The sequence below is a fragment of the Polyodon spathula genome, chromosome 15 (assembly GCF_017654505.1).
Source record: "Polyodon spathula isolate WHYD16114869_AA chromosome 15, ASM1765450v1, whole genome shotgun sequence".
NCBI lineage: Eukaryota > Metazoa > Chordata > Actinopteri > Acipenseriformes > Polyodontidae > Polyodon > Polyodon spathula.
This window is the reverse complement of record NC_054548.1, coordinates 6,885,095-6,900,627: the sequence shown is the minus strand read 5'-3', so window position 1 is coordinate 6,900,627 and position 15,533 is coordinate 6,885,095. Positions and strand designations below refer to the sequence as shown.

General features: G+C 37.0%; 1 protein-coding gene across 1 annotated transcript in view; it reads right to left on the bottom strand.

Moving 5' to 3' along the window:
* The window catches only part of LOC121327645 (TBC1 domain family member 8-like), a 60,515-nt gene extending 49,049 nt beyond the window's left edge, over positions 1–11,466 (bottom strand). The window contains exon 1 of the mRNA XM_041271777.1: positions 11,143–11,466. Coding sequence (XP_041127711.1) covers positions 11,143–11,269 — 127 coding nt within the window. The 5' untranslated portion in view covers positions 11,270–11,466. The remainder of the gene's footprint in view (positions 1–11,142) is intronic.
* Between the last annotated feature and the right edge of the window lie 4,067 nt (positions 11,467–15,533).

Here is a 15,533-nt window from a genome sequence, read left to right as displayed (position 1 = left end):
TCGCAGACTAGTTTACTGTTGACAATAAGGCCAGTTTATATAAGGGCAGTTCAGCAGAAACGATGATCACAGATGGAAGGATTTGCCCTGACGTATTTCACTTTTCCTCTACTCTGTAAAGAGAGACTAAAGATTTTTAAACATAACTGTACCAGGAGACCATCCAAGAAGTAAACTGTGTTAAAATAAATTAGCATTCCCTAATAACGTGAAAATAGGATTTTTTAAAAATTTTTATTTAAAATGTTAAAACATCTTAACTGTCCCTGTCTTGTTACTCTGTCTACTCTCTCGCCTCCTCTCCCTCCATCCTTCAAAACTCCATGCCCAATCACTGCAGCTGTAGCCTCTGAGTTTGTATCCAATCACAGCAGTCTCTCAGTTGAAACCACACACTTGTCACTCCCCCAACTTCACTGGAACATGTCCCTTCACGAATACAGGTAGGAAGAAAGAAATTACGCTACCTGCATCTGTATCCACCGATTCAGAGTCGCTTGCCAAATCTGAAGCAGCACTTTGTTGATCGTTTTTGTTTTAATGTTAATCCCACACATCACTTGCCATTTTACAAACTGACGTGCACATTCTGGTAAAGTGATAAATCATTGCAAGGCAAAACATGTTGTGATATGTAGTTCTAATATCTACCAACAGTGTAATTTATGGCGGAAACAGACAGAATATTCTCTGCACTAAAGGAACTATTACTCTACCATTGTTTTCACGACACACTACTAAAACCTTCTCTCGTTGATCAACCAATGAGCACTGTCACCAAGCAAAATGGCCGGAGATTTGTGTTGCCTGACAAAATGAAATCTGATCAGAATGAAAGCTAGGACAATCAACAATGAATTGATTATACTTTACAGAAACAGAAGCAGTATGGAGGAGTCTGAATGCAAGCAGCATGGACTGCGCTGAATGAAATCTGGATAGCGTCACTGATTAAGATAAAGGTTGATTAAGAGAGGGCTATTACAATTCATGATTCAGTATACTGAATTTATGGTCTTTAACATACTCTTTATCAATCCTAAATGTTATAAAAAAAACTTGTAAAAAAAAAAATTGACAATGCTAAAAATCAATGAGTTTCTACTTAGTACTACTGAAGATCTTTAAAGTTAGGGATGGTCAAATGTAATATAGCATTTGGACTAAAATTAGGAAATATGTTACATGCTTTAATGAATCGCATATTCGGAATGCAAAACTGTCAAAAACAAATTCATGCACAGATTTACTGTACATAGTTTAAAAAAACAACACGAACACGCTACCAGGCAGTTTTCAGCCAATTTCAGAAGAAATATGGTTAAAAAAAATACTATTAATAAAAGGTAAAACTCAGATGAATATTACACTGCAGGTCCGTGACTGTGTTCATATAACCAAGACCTTTCTCTTCAATTACATGAATTCCAGAGCAAGTTTAAAGTAATTATCTGTCATTGATATCCAACCCTAAATCCCTATTTAACAGAATCAGCTTTGTTCAGCATTGCACTTCATAGAACTTTAAAGCTTCACAGCCTCCTAACAGATCGAGTTTCCTTTCTTTCTGTCATATCTGTATTCGAAGGCAGTTTCTGAATTATACATTAGGTGTATAAATTCAAGTGAGTGGCTTTCTAGGGCAAGGGCTCCAAACTCCACTACATCACAGCAGCAATGCGGGAGATAAAATCTATCTTAATGTGTTTGCTGGCTGCCTCTAATCATGTTGACAGTGTATTTCTCACATATTATTTTTGTCAGGCCTGTGAACATTTTGAAAGTATTGTTATTTTACACATGTATCTTTTGGAAAAATGGGGTGAAAAGTGCTATTCTCAGTGGGTAGAAAACACACTGATATAGCAACTATAACATAGGGTCTCATCAAAAACATGTGGAAGGCACAAGTTTCATCACCATTGTCAGCAAATTCTATGTAGATTATTACATGCTAGTCGGTACAATATATTATATTACATATACACACACACACATATATATATATATATATATATATATATATATATATATATATATATATATATATATATATATATATATATATATATATATATATATATATATATAGTATTAGATACAGTGTCTTGCAAAAGTATTCAGACCCCTGACCAATTCTCTCATATTACTGAATTACAAATGGTATATTGAAATTTTGTTCTGCTCGATATTTTATTTTAAAACACTGAAACTCAAAATCAATTATTGTAAGGTGACATTGGTCTTATGTTGGGAAATATTTTAAAGAAAAATAAAAAACTGAAATATCTTGCTCGCATAAGTATTCAACCCCCACACATTAATATTTGGTACTGCAATAACAGCTTTAAGTCTTTTGGGGTAAGTATGTACCAGCTTTGCACACAGTGTCAGAGTGATTTTGTCCCATTCTTCTTGGCAGATTTGCTCCAGGTTGTTCAGGTTGGTCGGACGACGCTTGTGGACCACAATTTTCAAACAGTGCCACAGATTCTCAATGAGATTGAGATCAGGACTTTGACTGGGGCACTGTAGGACATTCACCTTTTTGTTCTTGAGCCACTCCAATGTTGCTTTGGCCTTGTGCTTGGGATCATTGTCCTGCTGAAAGGTGAATTTCCTCCCAAGCTTCAGTTTTTTAGTGGACTGAAGCAGATTCTCTTGCAGTATTTTCCTGTATTTTGTTCCATCTATTCTTCCTTCAATTGTAAAACGATGCCCAGTCCCTGCTGATGAGAAGCATCCCCACAGCATGATGCTGCCACCACCATACTTCACTGTAGGGATGGTGTGTCTTGAGGCATGCAGTGTTAGGTTTGCGCCACACATAGCGCTTTGAGTTTTGGCCAAAAAGCTCTATCTTGGTCACAGCTGACCAAAAAACCTTTTCCCACACGGCAGCTGGGTCACTCTCATGCTTTCTGGCAAACTCCAGACGTGCTTGGGGTGGTACTATTTGAGTAACGGCTTCTTTCTTGCCACCCTCCCATACAGGCCAGTGTTATGCAGAGCTCTTGGTATGATTGACTGGTGCACCATTACTCCACTCCCAGCCACTGAACTCTGTAGCTCCTTCAAAGTGATTGTTGGCCTCTCTGTGGCTTCTCTCACAAGTCTCCTTCTTGTTTGAGCACTGAGTTTTGAGGGACAGCTTTTTCTTGGCAGTGCCTGGGTGGTGTGATGCAGCTTCCACTTCCTGATTATTGATCCAACTGTGCTCACTGGGATATCCAAACACTTGGATATTATTTTGTACCCTTTCCCTAATCTATGCATTTGCATTACTTTATCTCTAACTTCTGTAGAATGCTCTTTGGTCTTCATTTTCCTTCAGATTCACAGCCTTACCAATGATCCTTCAACAGTGGGGTTTTTATCCAGAAAATGTGACAACAACTTTAATGGTTCACAGGTGGAGGCCAATGGTAAGGTAATTGTGTCCTCATTGAATTTTCTGGCCTCTCACATGGGAAGTTCTACATGCACAGGCAGAAAGCCCCAGATAAGAGTTTTGCATAGCAGTGGGAAACGAAACTTTCTTCTTCAGCAGACTGGTGAACAAATATAGTACAGTAGCAGTGCAAATGGCTCTTCAAGTCTAAACCAGACCTTTCTGCACAGTTTATCATGCTCACCCCAGCATGGAGAGACAGATAGCTGTGGTCAAGTTATTTGCATCCCCTCTTCATTATGACATGTGAAACAGGAACCTCAACAAACTACTGCACATTTCCAAAACCTCCCAGATGAGAATAGGACAGCGAAACACCACAAAACTAGCCCTTGTTCAACAGATTTGTCGCCCTGCCATTTGTATTGTTCAGACCTGAAGATTATGTTAAAATATGGCTAGACAAAGGTCAGCATGCAGCTACCACAACCACCACTAAGCTACGAAACCAACTAACTTGAACCTTAATTATAAGATCCACTACCTTTTTCTTTACAAATTAACCAGACTACAGTTTCGTATAAAATTACAGTTTCAGAATGGGTAAAAAAAAAAATATTGATTAGACTTATTATTGTTGTTGCATTGTCACATTTAAGTTGAAAATCTTCATCTAAGTTGCAGTTGTATAACAGTACAACAATTTTAGGATGTGTTCACACTGGGTCAGTTTAGAGGGTTTGGTCCGAACCTGGAAGGGTTCGGTTCATTTGGTGTGAAGTGTGAACAACAAGGTCCGCTTGTGAATGAAATGCACAGATTCTACCTAAAGAGGTGGTCTCGGTCCGTTTGACAAACACAGAATCTGATTCACTTGTTAAACGTCACGTGAGCAACTGCTGCAAATAGGAAAAAAACTGGTAACATGACAAGGAAGTATTTTAGTTTATATTCTGAGGAAAAAAGTAGAGCAAAAAAAACACAAAATGTCTTCGGGAACTACACTTGGGTTGCCAGACATCCCAGGAAAAAACTCAGCGTTCATTTTTTGTCCCGGTCAGAAACAGTAAACTGCATTATTCTCCTATTGTAGGCATTCAATACTAAAGTAACTTAAAAAAATGGATGGTGAGTAAGTAGATTCAAGAAAATGCACAGAGTCCTTTTCCTCAATCAGTTGCCAGGTTTATTGAAATATGCAGGGAGTCTGGTCCCAGGTACAGGACAAACAGAATACTCGTCCTTACAATTTTTGCATGACATTAAATACCCTTCTGTATAGATGGTCCGCCTCCTCTTTCTCTGACACTTAACCAATAGCAAAGGTACAACACATTATTCTGTTACCATATATTTAATTTATTGTGTGTGTGTGTGTCTGTGTGTGTGTGTAGTCTAGTGTGACGACCTCTGAACTCAGCGCATTCTTCAGACCCCTGGTGCCCAAAAGGTCCATACATCTGGTTTTTGTTATCTTCTTGAGACCCTTTGATTCCAGTGGCATTATCTCTTTGGATCTCTCTGAGAACCTTTGGGCCCAACGCCAGTCCCTGGCAGCCTTTTATCCCCTTTATGCTTTGTATTCCAAAAGTCTTAGAGCCTGGCTGATAACAGCATTGTTATCTTGTTAGCTTGCAGTCAATGCTGGGCAAGAAGCCTGTAGACGCAATGTCTCTATCAATTGTTAGCAGTACATGCAATTTGAACCAAACAGTCTGCTATCTGCAATATTAGTCTCTTTTCAGAAAACACCAGTATAGCTCTGATAATATGCAAAAGTCTAAAACATGCTATATTAAAAACCAGAGCAATATATCAATAGATGTCATCTTTCAATATGCCTTACAGGATATTGTAAACATCCAGCTCACACACCGTATAAACGAACCGAATGCACTTGCAAACTGTATTGTGAACACAAACAGACTCAGTGCTAAAACAAATTGGAAAACCACCAAAAAAACAAACTTTAGCTGGCATCCAAATGAATTCGGTCCCTTTGCTCGCAGATAAGTGTGAACAGAAAGCACATTGAAGCATTGGCTTCTTCAGAATGTGATGTTACATTTCCATATATTTTGTAGATAATATACAGCAATATGCTCAAACAAATGTTACGACTCAGATTACCAATTTGCTATAAGCACAACTGTGTACCTAATCAAGAAAGAAATATTGGATTCCTGTTCCTTGCAAATTATAGAAAACAGGCTAAAGCAACCACACACAACAACTGCATAGGAAGATCATTACTAACAGTATAGCTTGCACTGTGCTTAAATAAAGCGAACAATCTCTGCTTTAATGAAACTAAATTGCAGCAGATAAAAGCATTCAAAAGGTATCTCCATGAGCTATTTCTTGCATTACACCAGCCCTGTTCAGACTCACATTTACAGGAGCCGTGATTTCTACATCACTGTGCTACTCTTTGTTGTTTGAAGTGGTTCTCATTAGTGTTTTTCCTCCCTGCAGATATTTTTGGAAATTTAAACAAAGTGCATCATGTAGGTTTGTGTAAGCAGATGACTGGATCCAGGGTACAATCAATCAATCTGCAGAACAGAAAAATTAAGTGTTTTGTTTTTTACAATGGCGTTACATGACCTGGCTTGCATTTGCAACAATCTTATTGTTTTGTTTTTTTTATCTTGGAGCAGGGAATGAGAGTGGAATCTTCAATAAACCAGTGTTCTTTGTATTTCATATTGCTTTTAAATTGCTGAATTTCCCAAAGATTCTTGATATGGAATCATCACATTTGATTTTATATATAGATTTATAATTGAGATCCTGGATAAACAATTACCCCAGGTGTGTGTTTAAAATGAACAAACACATCTCAGGACACTAAAGATCTCGGGATAAACTTACACATGATTAAACTTGACGACACAGTCTGCTGGAGATGTGTTAATATCTTGTTTAGACATGTTGTTGTTTTTGTGTCGGCTGTTACCAGTTTTTATAGAAAAGACAGAATCTGTGTTTTATACTGAGCATGGGTAATGTGCTGCCATTTGTTTTCTTTCTTTATGCCAAAATATAAAGAACTAAACAATGCCAGTTGTTCATTGTTTAGTTCTTTATATTTATTTATTTTTTCATTATTTGATAAGTTACCATGTGCAATCTAATCTCTCTAGTATCTTTTGTAGTCTCTCTCTCTCTCTCTCTCTCTCTCTCTCTCTCTCTCTCTCTCAATACAATAGGGTAACTTAAAAGGCCCACTAACATTTTTAAAAACTTGGCATGGTCCACAAAGTTAAATAGAATATGAATTCTTAAACAAATAATTCATAAGATTGTTTATTTTTTAATAAGAAGAAGTTACTCGCTGATAACTTGCTAAGCACACCACTATAGTTTTGATCTTTTATTAGCAATAACAAATAAACACTGAATGTTTTTTTCTGTCTACAACAAAGAACAAAAAGGCATAGCAAAAGAATCCACAAAAGCCTAAAATGGATTTCAGTAAAACACACAACCATACACAGGAGGTCACGTGAAAGGGGAGATACTCAGTAGTAGGTTGAAGAACCTGTCTCCCTGCAACGCTCAAACCCTAGTGGATGTATGAGAAACAACAACAACAACAACAACAACAACAAATACCATATGGAACAAATATGGTATTTCTAATAGTGTTGTACCAGCTATACATAAAGAGAAGAGTGATTTGAGAACTCTTTAGAGGGGGTATACATTGTGCTTCTTAGCAAAAACAAGAACACATTGACTTTGGCAAAAATGACATTACAATGTTGCTCTTTGTCTTTCCTGTACTTAAATGCGTCTTTTGGACATTGGTATGAATGCTAAAAGGATATAATATCAAGAAGGCAAAAATATATATATTTTAAAAGCGATATATACACAGAGGTCACGTTAACGCAAAATTTTGCGTCCTAGGCACAAAATAAACCCATTGGATGGAAAAAAAAATGTATATTTTGTCTTGCGTTCATTGGATGCATAGAATGGAAAGGGATGCAGACATGCATATTCGTGGTAATCTACTACACTGCAGCAATGACCGTGAAATACTTGCTGTGGCAGGGCAAAAGCCCTGCATGGGTAAATAAATATACATATGTAAATATTATATGAAAAAATGTGTGTTAGATATGGCAGGGCTGGAAGTTGAGATTCCAGCCCTGGTTGTTTTGGGTGTGTTTGTGGTGGAGGTTGGCAGGGATGGGGTTAATTACTATCCCTGCCAGATACATGTGAAAATGTAGCCAAGCGTCGATTGAATGATTAATTGTCAATCAACCTTGGCCACGTGGTAAATAAGGGAGCTACACAGCTCCATGGGAGGAAATTGTCTGGGAGAGGGGATACCACATGGAAGGTCTGTTTGCTGATTTTTTTTCTTAAGGTAATGACGGCAAATGCCCTACCTATGTTTTTTTGTTTTTTTTTTGTATTTTGTTTAAACCTTTTGTTTTGGCCCGTGAGCTGGTTATTTGGTTTCTGTCACTGTGTTTGTGACTGGTTTTGTTAAACCTTTTTATTTTGTGTTTATTAAAAATGCGCAGCTGCGCTTAAACCGCAGTTTGCCTGCCGATCCCACCTGGGCCCGCAACACTACCCTGTCACACTCTCTTTAAAACTGTTCTGCAGTACAACAGCATTGATTAAAGAACACTCCAGTCCTGTAGGTGGCAGCAATAAGCCTCATATTTGGCTTTGCAGCAATATTAATGACATTTACTTTTAGCCCCTGTCCACACTACATAACCAATCCAGAGAATCATACTCAAAAAGGTTTTAATTAATCCAGCTCAAACTTTGGCATCCACCACAGTGAAGTACCATTTCATGCTTAGTCGGGCATAATGCGTACACACACACTAAAGCAATTAGAATAGTTCGGTTACAGTGCCTAGCAGCGTAATGAACAGTGGAAATTAATATGATAGTATCCCATCATGCACTGTATTTTATATTAAAATAATGTGTTATGCCCCATATTAACAGAGGTCCATATTGCTAAGAAATAAAACAAGTATTTTGGAAAAAGTAAATGCAAACACACAAGTAGGGTTTGAAGTTTTGGGGTTTTATTTTTAATCAGGTGACAAATTTAGCTGATTCTGTTTCATAATTAAACTCAGAAAAAGCTGTTAATTGCAAAACAGTTTTTGCTTTTACCTTCACATCTTGCCTGAGCCTAATTCTGGTCCCTTTAATTTTATTTCAAACACAGCTGACAAATTACATGAACTGCTCATCCCTGACCCTACTTTTAACTCGCATTTTATTTTTGCAGTCACTTAACATTATGCTTTTGTTAATTTCATTACTAGTTTACCAGCGATGCCTTTACAGATTTTTTTAAACATAAAAATGAATACCTGTGTGATGTACTGTGTGTGAAAGAGCTGCTGGGCAAAAAAATAAAAAACATATGCACAGATGCACAGTTTTTCAAGAATCTTTGCTTAAAAGACACAGCGATGCTGTTTTTCGAATGCAGAAAAATATTAAAACACACCCAGATGAAGGCAACAAACAGTGCTTAGAATCCTGTCTCGTTGTCATGCGAACGGTCTAGTGTTAGTATACACAACAAAGAAAAAAGGGTGTCTGCATTTATATGTATATTTATATACAGACAGAGATTTTTATTTAACTATTAAATGCCATAGAGTTTAAACATTCATAAAAAATGACCAAAACACACATCTCTGGAGCTTATTAGCCTTTGTGTTAAAATGTATATTTGATGGATGGGATGCAAAATTTCGGGCATGTGCGTTTCAGGAATGCATGAAAAGAAAAACTAGCGCGACCTGTGATAGGTTAATAGGGAATATAGAAATAGAAGGTCAGGAAATTTCACCCCCAACCTACTAATTATTTATTATTTTGTATTAATGTCTTTGGTTTAAGGTAAAACACCTCTATTGTCTGATATATCTATATATATATATATATAATATATATATATATATATATATATATATATATATATATATATATATATATATATATATATATATATATATATTGTGTATGTTGATGTATATGTGTGTATATATATATATATATATATATACAATTAATTTCAAGTTGCTAGGATTAAACAAAAAGGTGTTATTTTTTTACACCAAAAATAAGATTTTGAATTGGCTGTTGTGCAAGTAACCAGCTTTGCTTGGGTTAGAAATCTCTCTCAAGAGCGCAATCGTGCAAAACTGTTTAGATGTTTTGTAACATGGACTAATGCCACAGTGGCTAGGTTGAAACCAGTCATGTTATTCTGAGTAGTATAAAACCCAGGTCTCCAGACAGGAAAGGCATGGGAGTCCAGTGAATAGGACTGGTGTGCCACCTAGACATTTGTTAAGAATTGTAGCATGTAAATATTCACCAATTACAAATGTATTTTTGAAAAACAAAACTCCAAAGCTAAAAAAAAACAACAAGATAGGTTGCTAAATCCCCACAATGGTCTAACAGTAATAAACCGAAATAAACCAGTAATGCAGCCATGGCAATCTCACAAGATAAGATGCAGAAACCCTCGGGGATAAGGAAGTGAAGTCACATGATACCTGTCTGAGGTTACACATGGGCCTGAATCTAAAGCAAGGAACTACTGTACAGTACAGCATGTGTAAGTGCTGGCTTTGGGTTCTTTAAGTCTTGCCACTTATTGAACACAGAACATATACTGCAGCTTTGAAGCAATCTTATGCCATATGTTGTCTGCTGCTGCAAGTGGGTTTTCTTTTGTTTGCTTGTCTTTGCTTTGATATTCTCTTCCGCACATACTTCTAGTATTTTTTCCACCAAGACCACACATTTAACGCTGCCATAGTTATTTTAGGAAAGCTATTGAAACCGTAAACTGTGCCATAATCATGTAATGGTAGTACGTGTCTTTACAAAATGCGCTTACAGATTGATTTGAATCATGGAAACCACACATGGACACACACACACACGTGGATGACGATATATTTCAATATTTATTTTTGTTTTGTTTTTTGTAATTGAATTTGGAAAAATACAGCATCAACACATGTTACAATTATTAATCTAAAGACTGAAAGCAAAAATGACCCATCTTTAAATAATCCGGTTCCCATCCACATACAGTACTGGTCAAAGTTATGCGATTGAAATTAAACAAGGAAAATACCGGCACTGTATGTCACAACATGTTATTAAGAAAGGCTGGTAAATGACTGCCTGATCTGTCGTTTATTCTATGCTGGTAAGGTACTTTACTGTAGTTCTATAATTACATTTTTATGACCATGATACTGTGTACATGTTATTACTATTGCATTACTACTGTAACAGCCAGTAAATACACACAACCTACACAGGCGCACATGCCGATTTCTTCAATTTGATAACCATATTTTGGATTACACATCATGTAGACTTCATTTATATTAGAGATAAATAATGAGGTGACCATTGTTCAAACTAACACACCAGTTGAATATGACCAGCCGTTTAAAAATGCCACTTCGCACAATATACCGTTTCTTTTCATTAAGTTTATTTTCAGCACAAAAAATAAATAAATACCGGTAATAACAATTTGAAAATAATTACAACAACCTGATTCAGCAATCGGTTTTATAAGTGTACCAGTAGAAAGTCATCCAGCAAATTCTGAACATAACGCGCATTTTCCTTGCATTTTGAAGTTAGCGGGTTGTCATATAAAACTGCGTGTCATTCTCCCCCATTTACGTCCTGTAAAAGACCACCCCCTTTCTTACCTGTTATTTTTCCCCCACAATCTCCATGTCCCCTTCTGCGCTGCAAAACAAAATACGAGCTGGATTTCTCGGTCACCCAAAGCTTCAAAGCGTTTTTCAGCAGAACTTCCTCCGGTTTCAACCACATTTTCCACTCGGGGAGATACACAGCTTTTCACATTACAAATTTAAACTGCACGAACACGCTGTTCCACTGATTTCCACAGCCTTGCTCTTTGTTTCGTGGGAGCTCCAGCCGTGTACTCCGCTGTACACTTTGAGCACGGTGTGCCGTGCGTGAGTCCGCTTGTGACTTACCGACGCTCCGCAATAAATGCACTCAATAGAGAGAATGTAAACACAGACACGATCTGATTTCCGCATTTTCAGTCAGCCTCCAGAGTTCCGGCTCTCACAGAGGAAGTCTAATTTCATTGTCGCATTGATTGGCGTTTTACAAATTAATTCATCTTGCAACTTTTTACAATGAATGTTATGGAGAAGTCAACTTCAAAATATGACAGCAGATATAAAACGTATGCATTGATAAGTTGTGAATGCTTACTGTTTTTTTTTTTTTTTTTTTTACGTTTTTGTCATACTGGTAGCAGCGCTTCTCACGAAAATATGTGGCTACTCCAGCTTCACTTCAAGTTGTTCCATAGGTTTTGATTCATCTTAACTCGCAGACTGTCACTATCTCGGCTGACAGAGGCGATGAAGATAATGAAAGTGATATTACCTATATTACCTTGTAAATAGAAACAGTAGGGTTATTAGCCAGTGCCCTATACTGTGTTCAGCTTTTACCATTCAGTAATAAAAGTTTACCTTAGTGTTAAACATCAGATATTAATGTTCTTACTTTATAAGACTGACATATAAATCAGATGAATATGTGTTCCTGTAAAATGTTAGCAGTATAATAAATGGGGGTGGGGTGTTGTTTTATGTACTTACAACAGAACTATATAATCCCCATTAAACTCAAACTCCTATTGAATTAGTCTGCACACACAGTGCTCTACATCGGGTCATTGTGGATCAACTCACACATTCAAAATCCAACCACATGAATTTACAGTAAAAATTATATTATCCAAACTAATTGGGACGGGGAGAGGGGGGGTGTTAGGATGATCAAATTGTTCAAATTCTCATAATTGAATTATGCCAGTGACATTTTTAACATGACTTAACCAATCAAAAAACCTTATATATATATATATATATATATATATATATATATATATATATATATATATATATATATATATACTGTTCTGTGCATACTTTAAATTGAGGACTGAGTTACACGTGTGCTTTGCAAACATGGCAGAAGAACACAACACACAAGACAGGTTAACAAGGCTATTCAGACAATAGAGGTGTTTTACTGTGAAACAAAGAGTTTGATACACAATAGAAAATAATTAGAATGTTGTGGGTGAAATTTCCTGACCTTTCATTTCTATGTTCCTTGATTTGATGGGCTGGTCATTTCAATGTTTGAACTAACAGCGCAAGCTGAAATCTCTTGTGACAGAAATAGTCCTCCTGCATACAATGTTTCTAAATTATATAGTGACTCACACCAGTGCGCTTTTGCAAATGATTATGCTCATGAATCTGTTTCTTGGGGGAATGCTTTGTTATAGCAATCGATGATTGTGTTTGCTTTGTTTAAAATGGAATTACTGCGATTTCAATAATTATATGCTTCATATTTAATTAAATATTGAACACAGTATAATACCTACTATTAAAAACCTTTGTCTAGCTTGACTGAACCCTGGACTTATTGCTTAAATATACTAGTCTACCATTCAACACAATGTATGAGGTCGTGAGATCCGACCAGTGCGAGTTGCAGTGGGATTTCTACATGGGTTTCCCCAAAGACACTTATAATGTTCTATAAGATTATAACTTAGAATAAGTAGTGGGGTTTCGAAAAATATAATGTCGCACCTCCCCATGTGTTGCTACAAGTGTTTAAATAATGTACCTGTAATTTTTCTTCTAATTGTTAAAATCCTGACAACTTTTTACACTTATACCTTTAAAGTCTGTTTCAAAGCTCTTAAAATGTCTGCTCTAGTGTACTGATAGTGTAAGGATTATTGCCCATATTGTCAAACAGGCAGCACAGCAATAACAATTGGTGTGGTATTGGAAAGAAAAGCCAGAGCACTAGTTATGTTTTTTTTTTTTTCTGCAGTGATTTGATTTAGAGCTGTGGTTCCCACTGTGTTTGCTGGGTTTCATTAATACTCAAATACTTAACTGACCATAATTGTTTTCAGACCTTAAACAGTTGCAGAGTTCAAGTTACTTATGAAATCCATCCATCATCTGTAACTACCCCCTGGATGGGATGTCAGAGGCCAATCCATTGAGCCAGCATGTCTTTGGACTGTGGGAGGAAACCCACACGAACGCAGGAAGAGCAGGCAAACTCCACGCAGACAGACCCCTGAGGCCAGAATTGAACCCAGGACCCTGGTGTTATAAGGCAACAGCGTTAACCACCGCACCACCATGCCACCCTGATTATAAAATGTTATAGTTAACTTGAAATCTGCAATTGTTTAAGAGCTGAACACAATTACAAAGGTCTAATTAAGCAAATTATCAATTTAATTAATGGTCTAGTTAAGTAATTGGGAGCTCACTTCCCAGCAGTCAGGGGGTCTCCAAGGACCAGGGCTGGGAACCACTGAGTTAGGGGACAGATCTCAAACCCTAGTGCACTAGAGCAGCCATTCTGAAAAGAGCTTTGAAACAGACTTTAAAGTTATAAGTGTAAAAAATTGTCTGGTTGTTAACAATGAAAAGAAAAATTACAGGTACGTTATTTAAACAGTTGTAGCAACACGTGGGGACGTAAAACATTGTATTTTTCAGAACCCAGCTATTTACTGTTTAAGCACTTAATGACAAAAAATGAGTTTAACAAAGCACATATTTTATTCTGTTAGACAAACATTTTGGCAAGTGTATTTTTCACACATTGAAATACACACACATACCAGATTCTCATAGGTTTATCAACTATTTTTTTTCTGATAATATGGTTGAAATCTGAAAAATGAAAGTGAATCCAGTCCCTCACAGAAACAAGTGCTGAGGCAGACACTACAGATAGTGCCAAAGAACAGAGGGGAACAGCCAGAAGGAATTGTCAATCAAACACGACCACACTATTTTTACATCATCTGAAACATTAGATAACATTGCGGTAATAATTGCCGAAGTAAATAACTTTCTACACGCATTTATGAAAATAGAAACAGTACTTTGGCTAGCATGAAAGCCTGGCATTGTGGTGGCCCATATATATTGTAACATAACCTCTCCCAGACACAAGAATTGCACAAGGAAGCATTTTCATGCACTTATTTTTACAAAACAAAACCCTAGCTCAAAGATAGAGCCTAACTGCTCTTAAAACAGTCCCTCACTATCAGACTGGACAGCTAAGCCATTTACCAGTGACAAACACTTCACATAATACTTTTCTCTGTTTAAGCAGCCCTTCTCTTCATAAACCAGCTCCCTGGTGATCTCGCTCCAATGGAACTGGAAGCTCTCTTTTATAGTATGTGGCTGTTCCCACTTGACACCAATTATCTCGTTTGGGATCAGCCACATTCTCACAGGTTTTTGGCAGGAACAGGAATTAACCCCGTCCCTGCCAACCACCACCAAAACACAAACAACACCCAGACTTTATTTACATGCAGACCACATGCTCTGCCACTATATATATGCGCCATGTGTGTATTTGTAATGCACCCTGAGAAATGTTCCATCTGAATATTTATGTAAATACCTGTTTAAAAATGAACCTGTTAAAGCAACTTGAAACTGTAGTTAACATTAGTTCCTGTACAATAAATACTGAACATCCAAAATAGAACACTGTTGACTTCATTGTTGGTGAAATGGGGTTCAAAGCTCTTAAGGACCTGTATAGTGTTCATGACATCGGTTTGTGTCCAGCCCAGTACACTGATATCGATATCAGGGTTTCAATCAGCCACTCAGCTGCTTCTGTTTAACAGCTTAAGACGAACTAGTGTTTCTACTATGCGTTAATGTGCTGTGTGTAGAGTGTGTCTTATTATATAAGGCACGTCATCTTATGCAGTTTGGGCAGTTCTGGCTGCTATAGTGCTGTTCCTCACGGAACTGAGTGAAGCAGCATTAAAGTAGTGAAACTGGGAAAATGAAGATCTCTTACATGGAATGGTTTTGTGCTTTCTCACGCTGAAACACTGGCATATTTAACATCTCAGTGTTAAATGAAACCTCAAATCCTTACTTACATTTTTATTGTGATGCAAATTCTGGTGCATGTAAAAAACTGGTTGCCCTGTTGTTGTTATATTGGTTTTTGTCCCCAACCA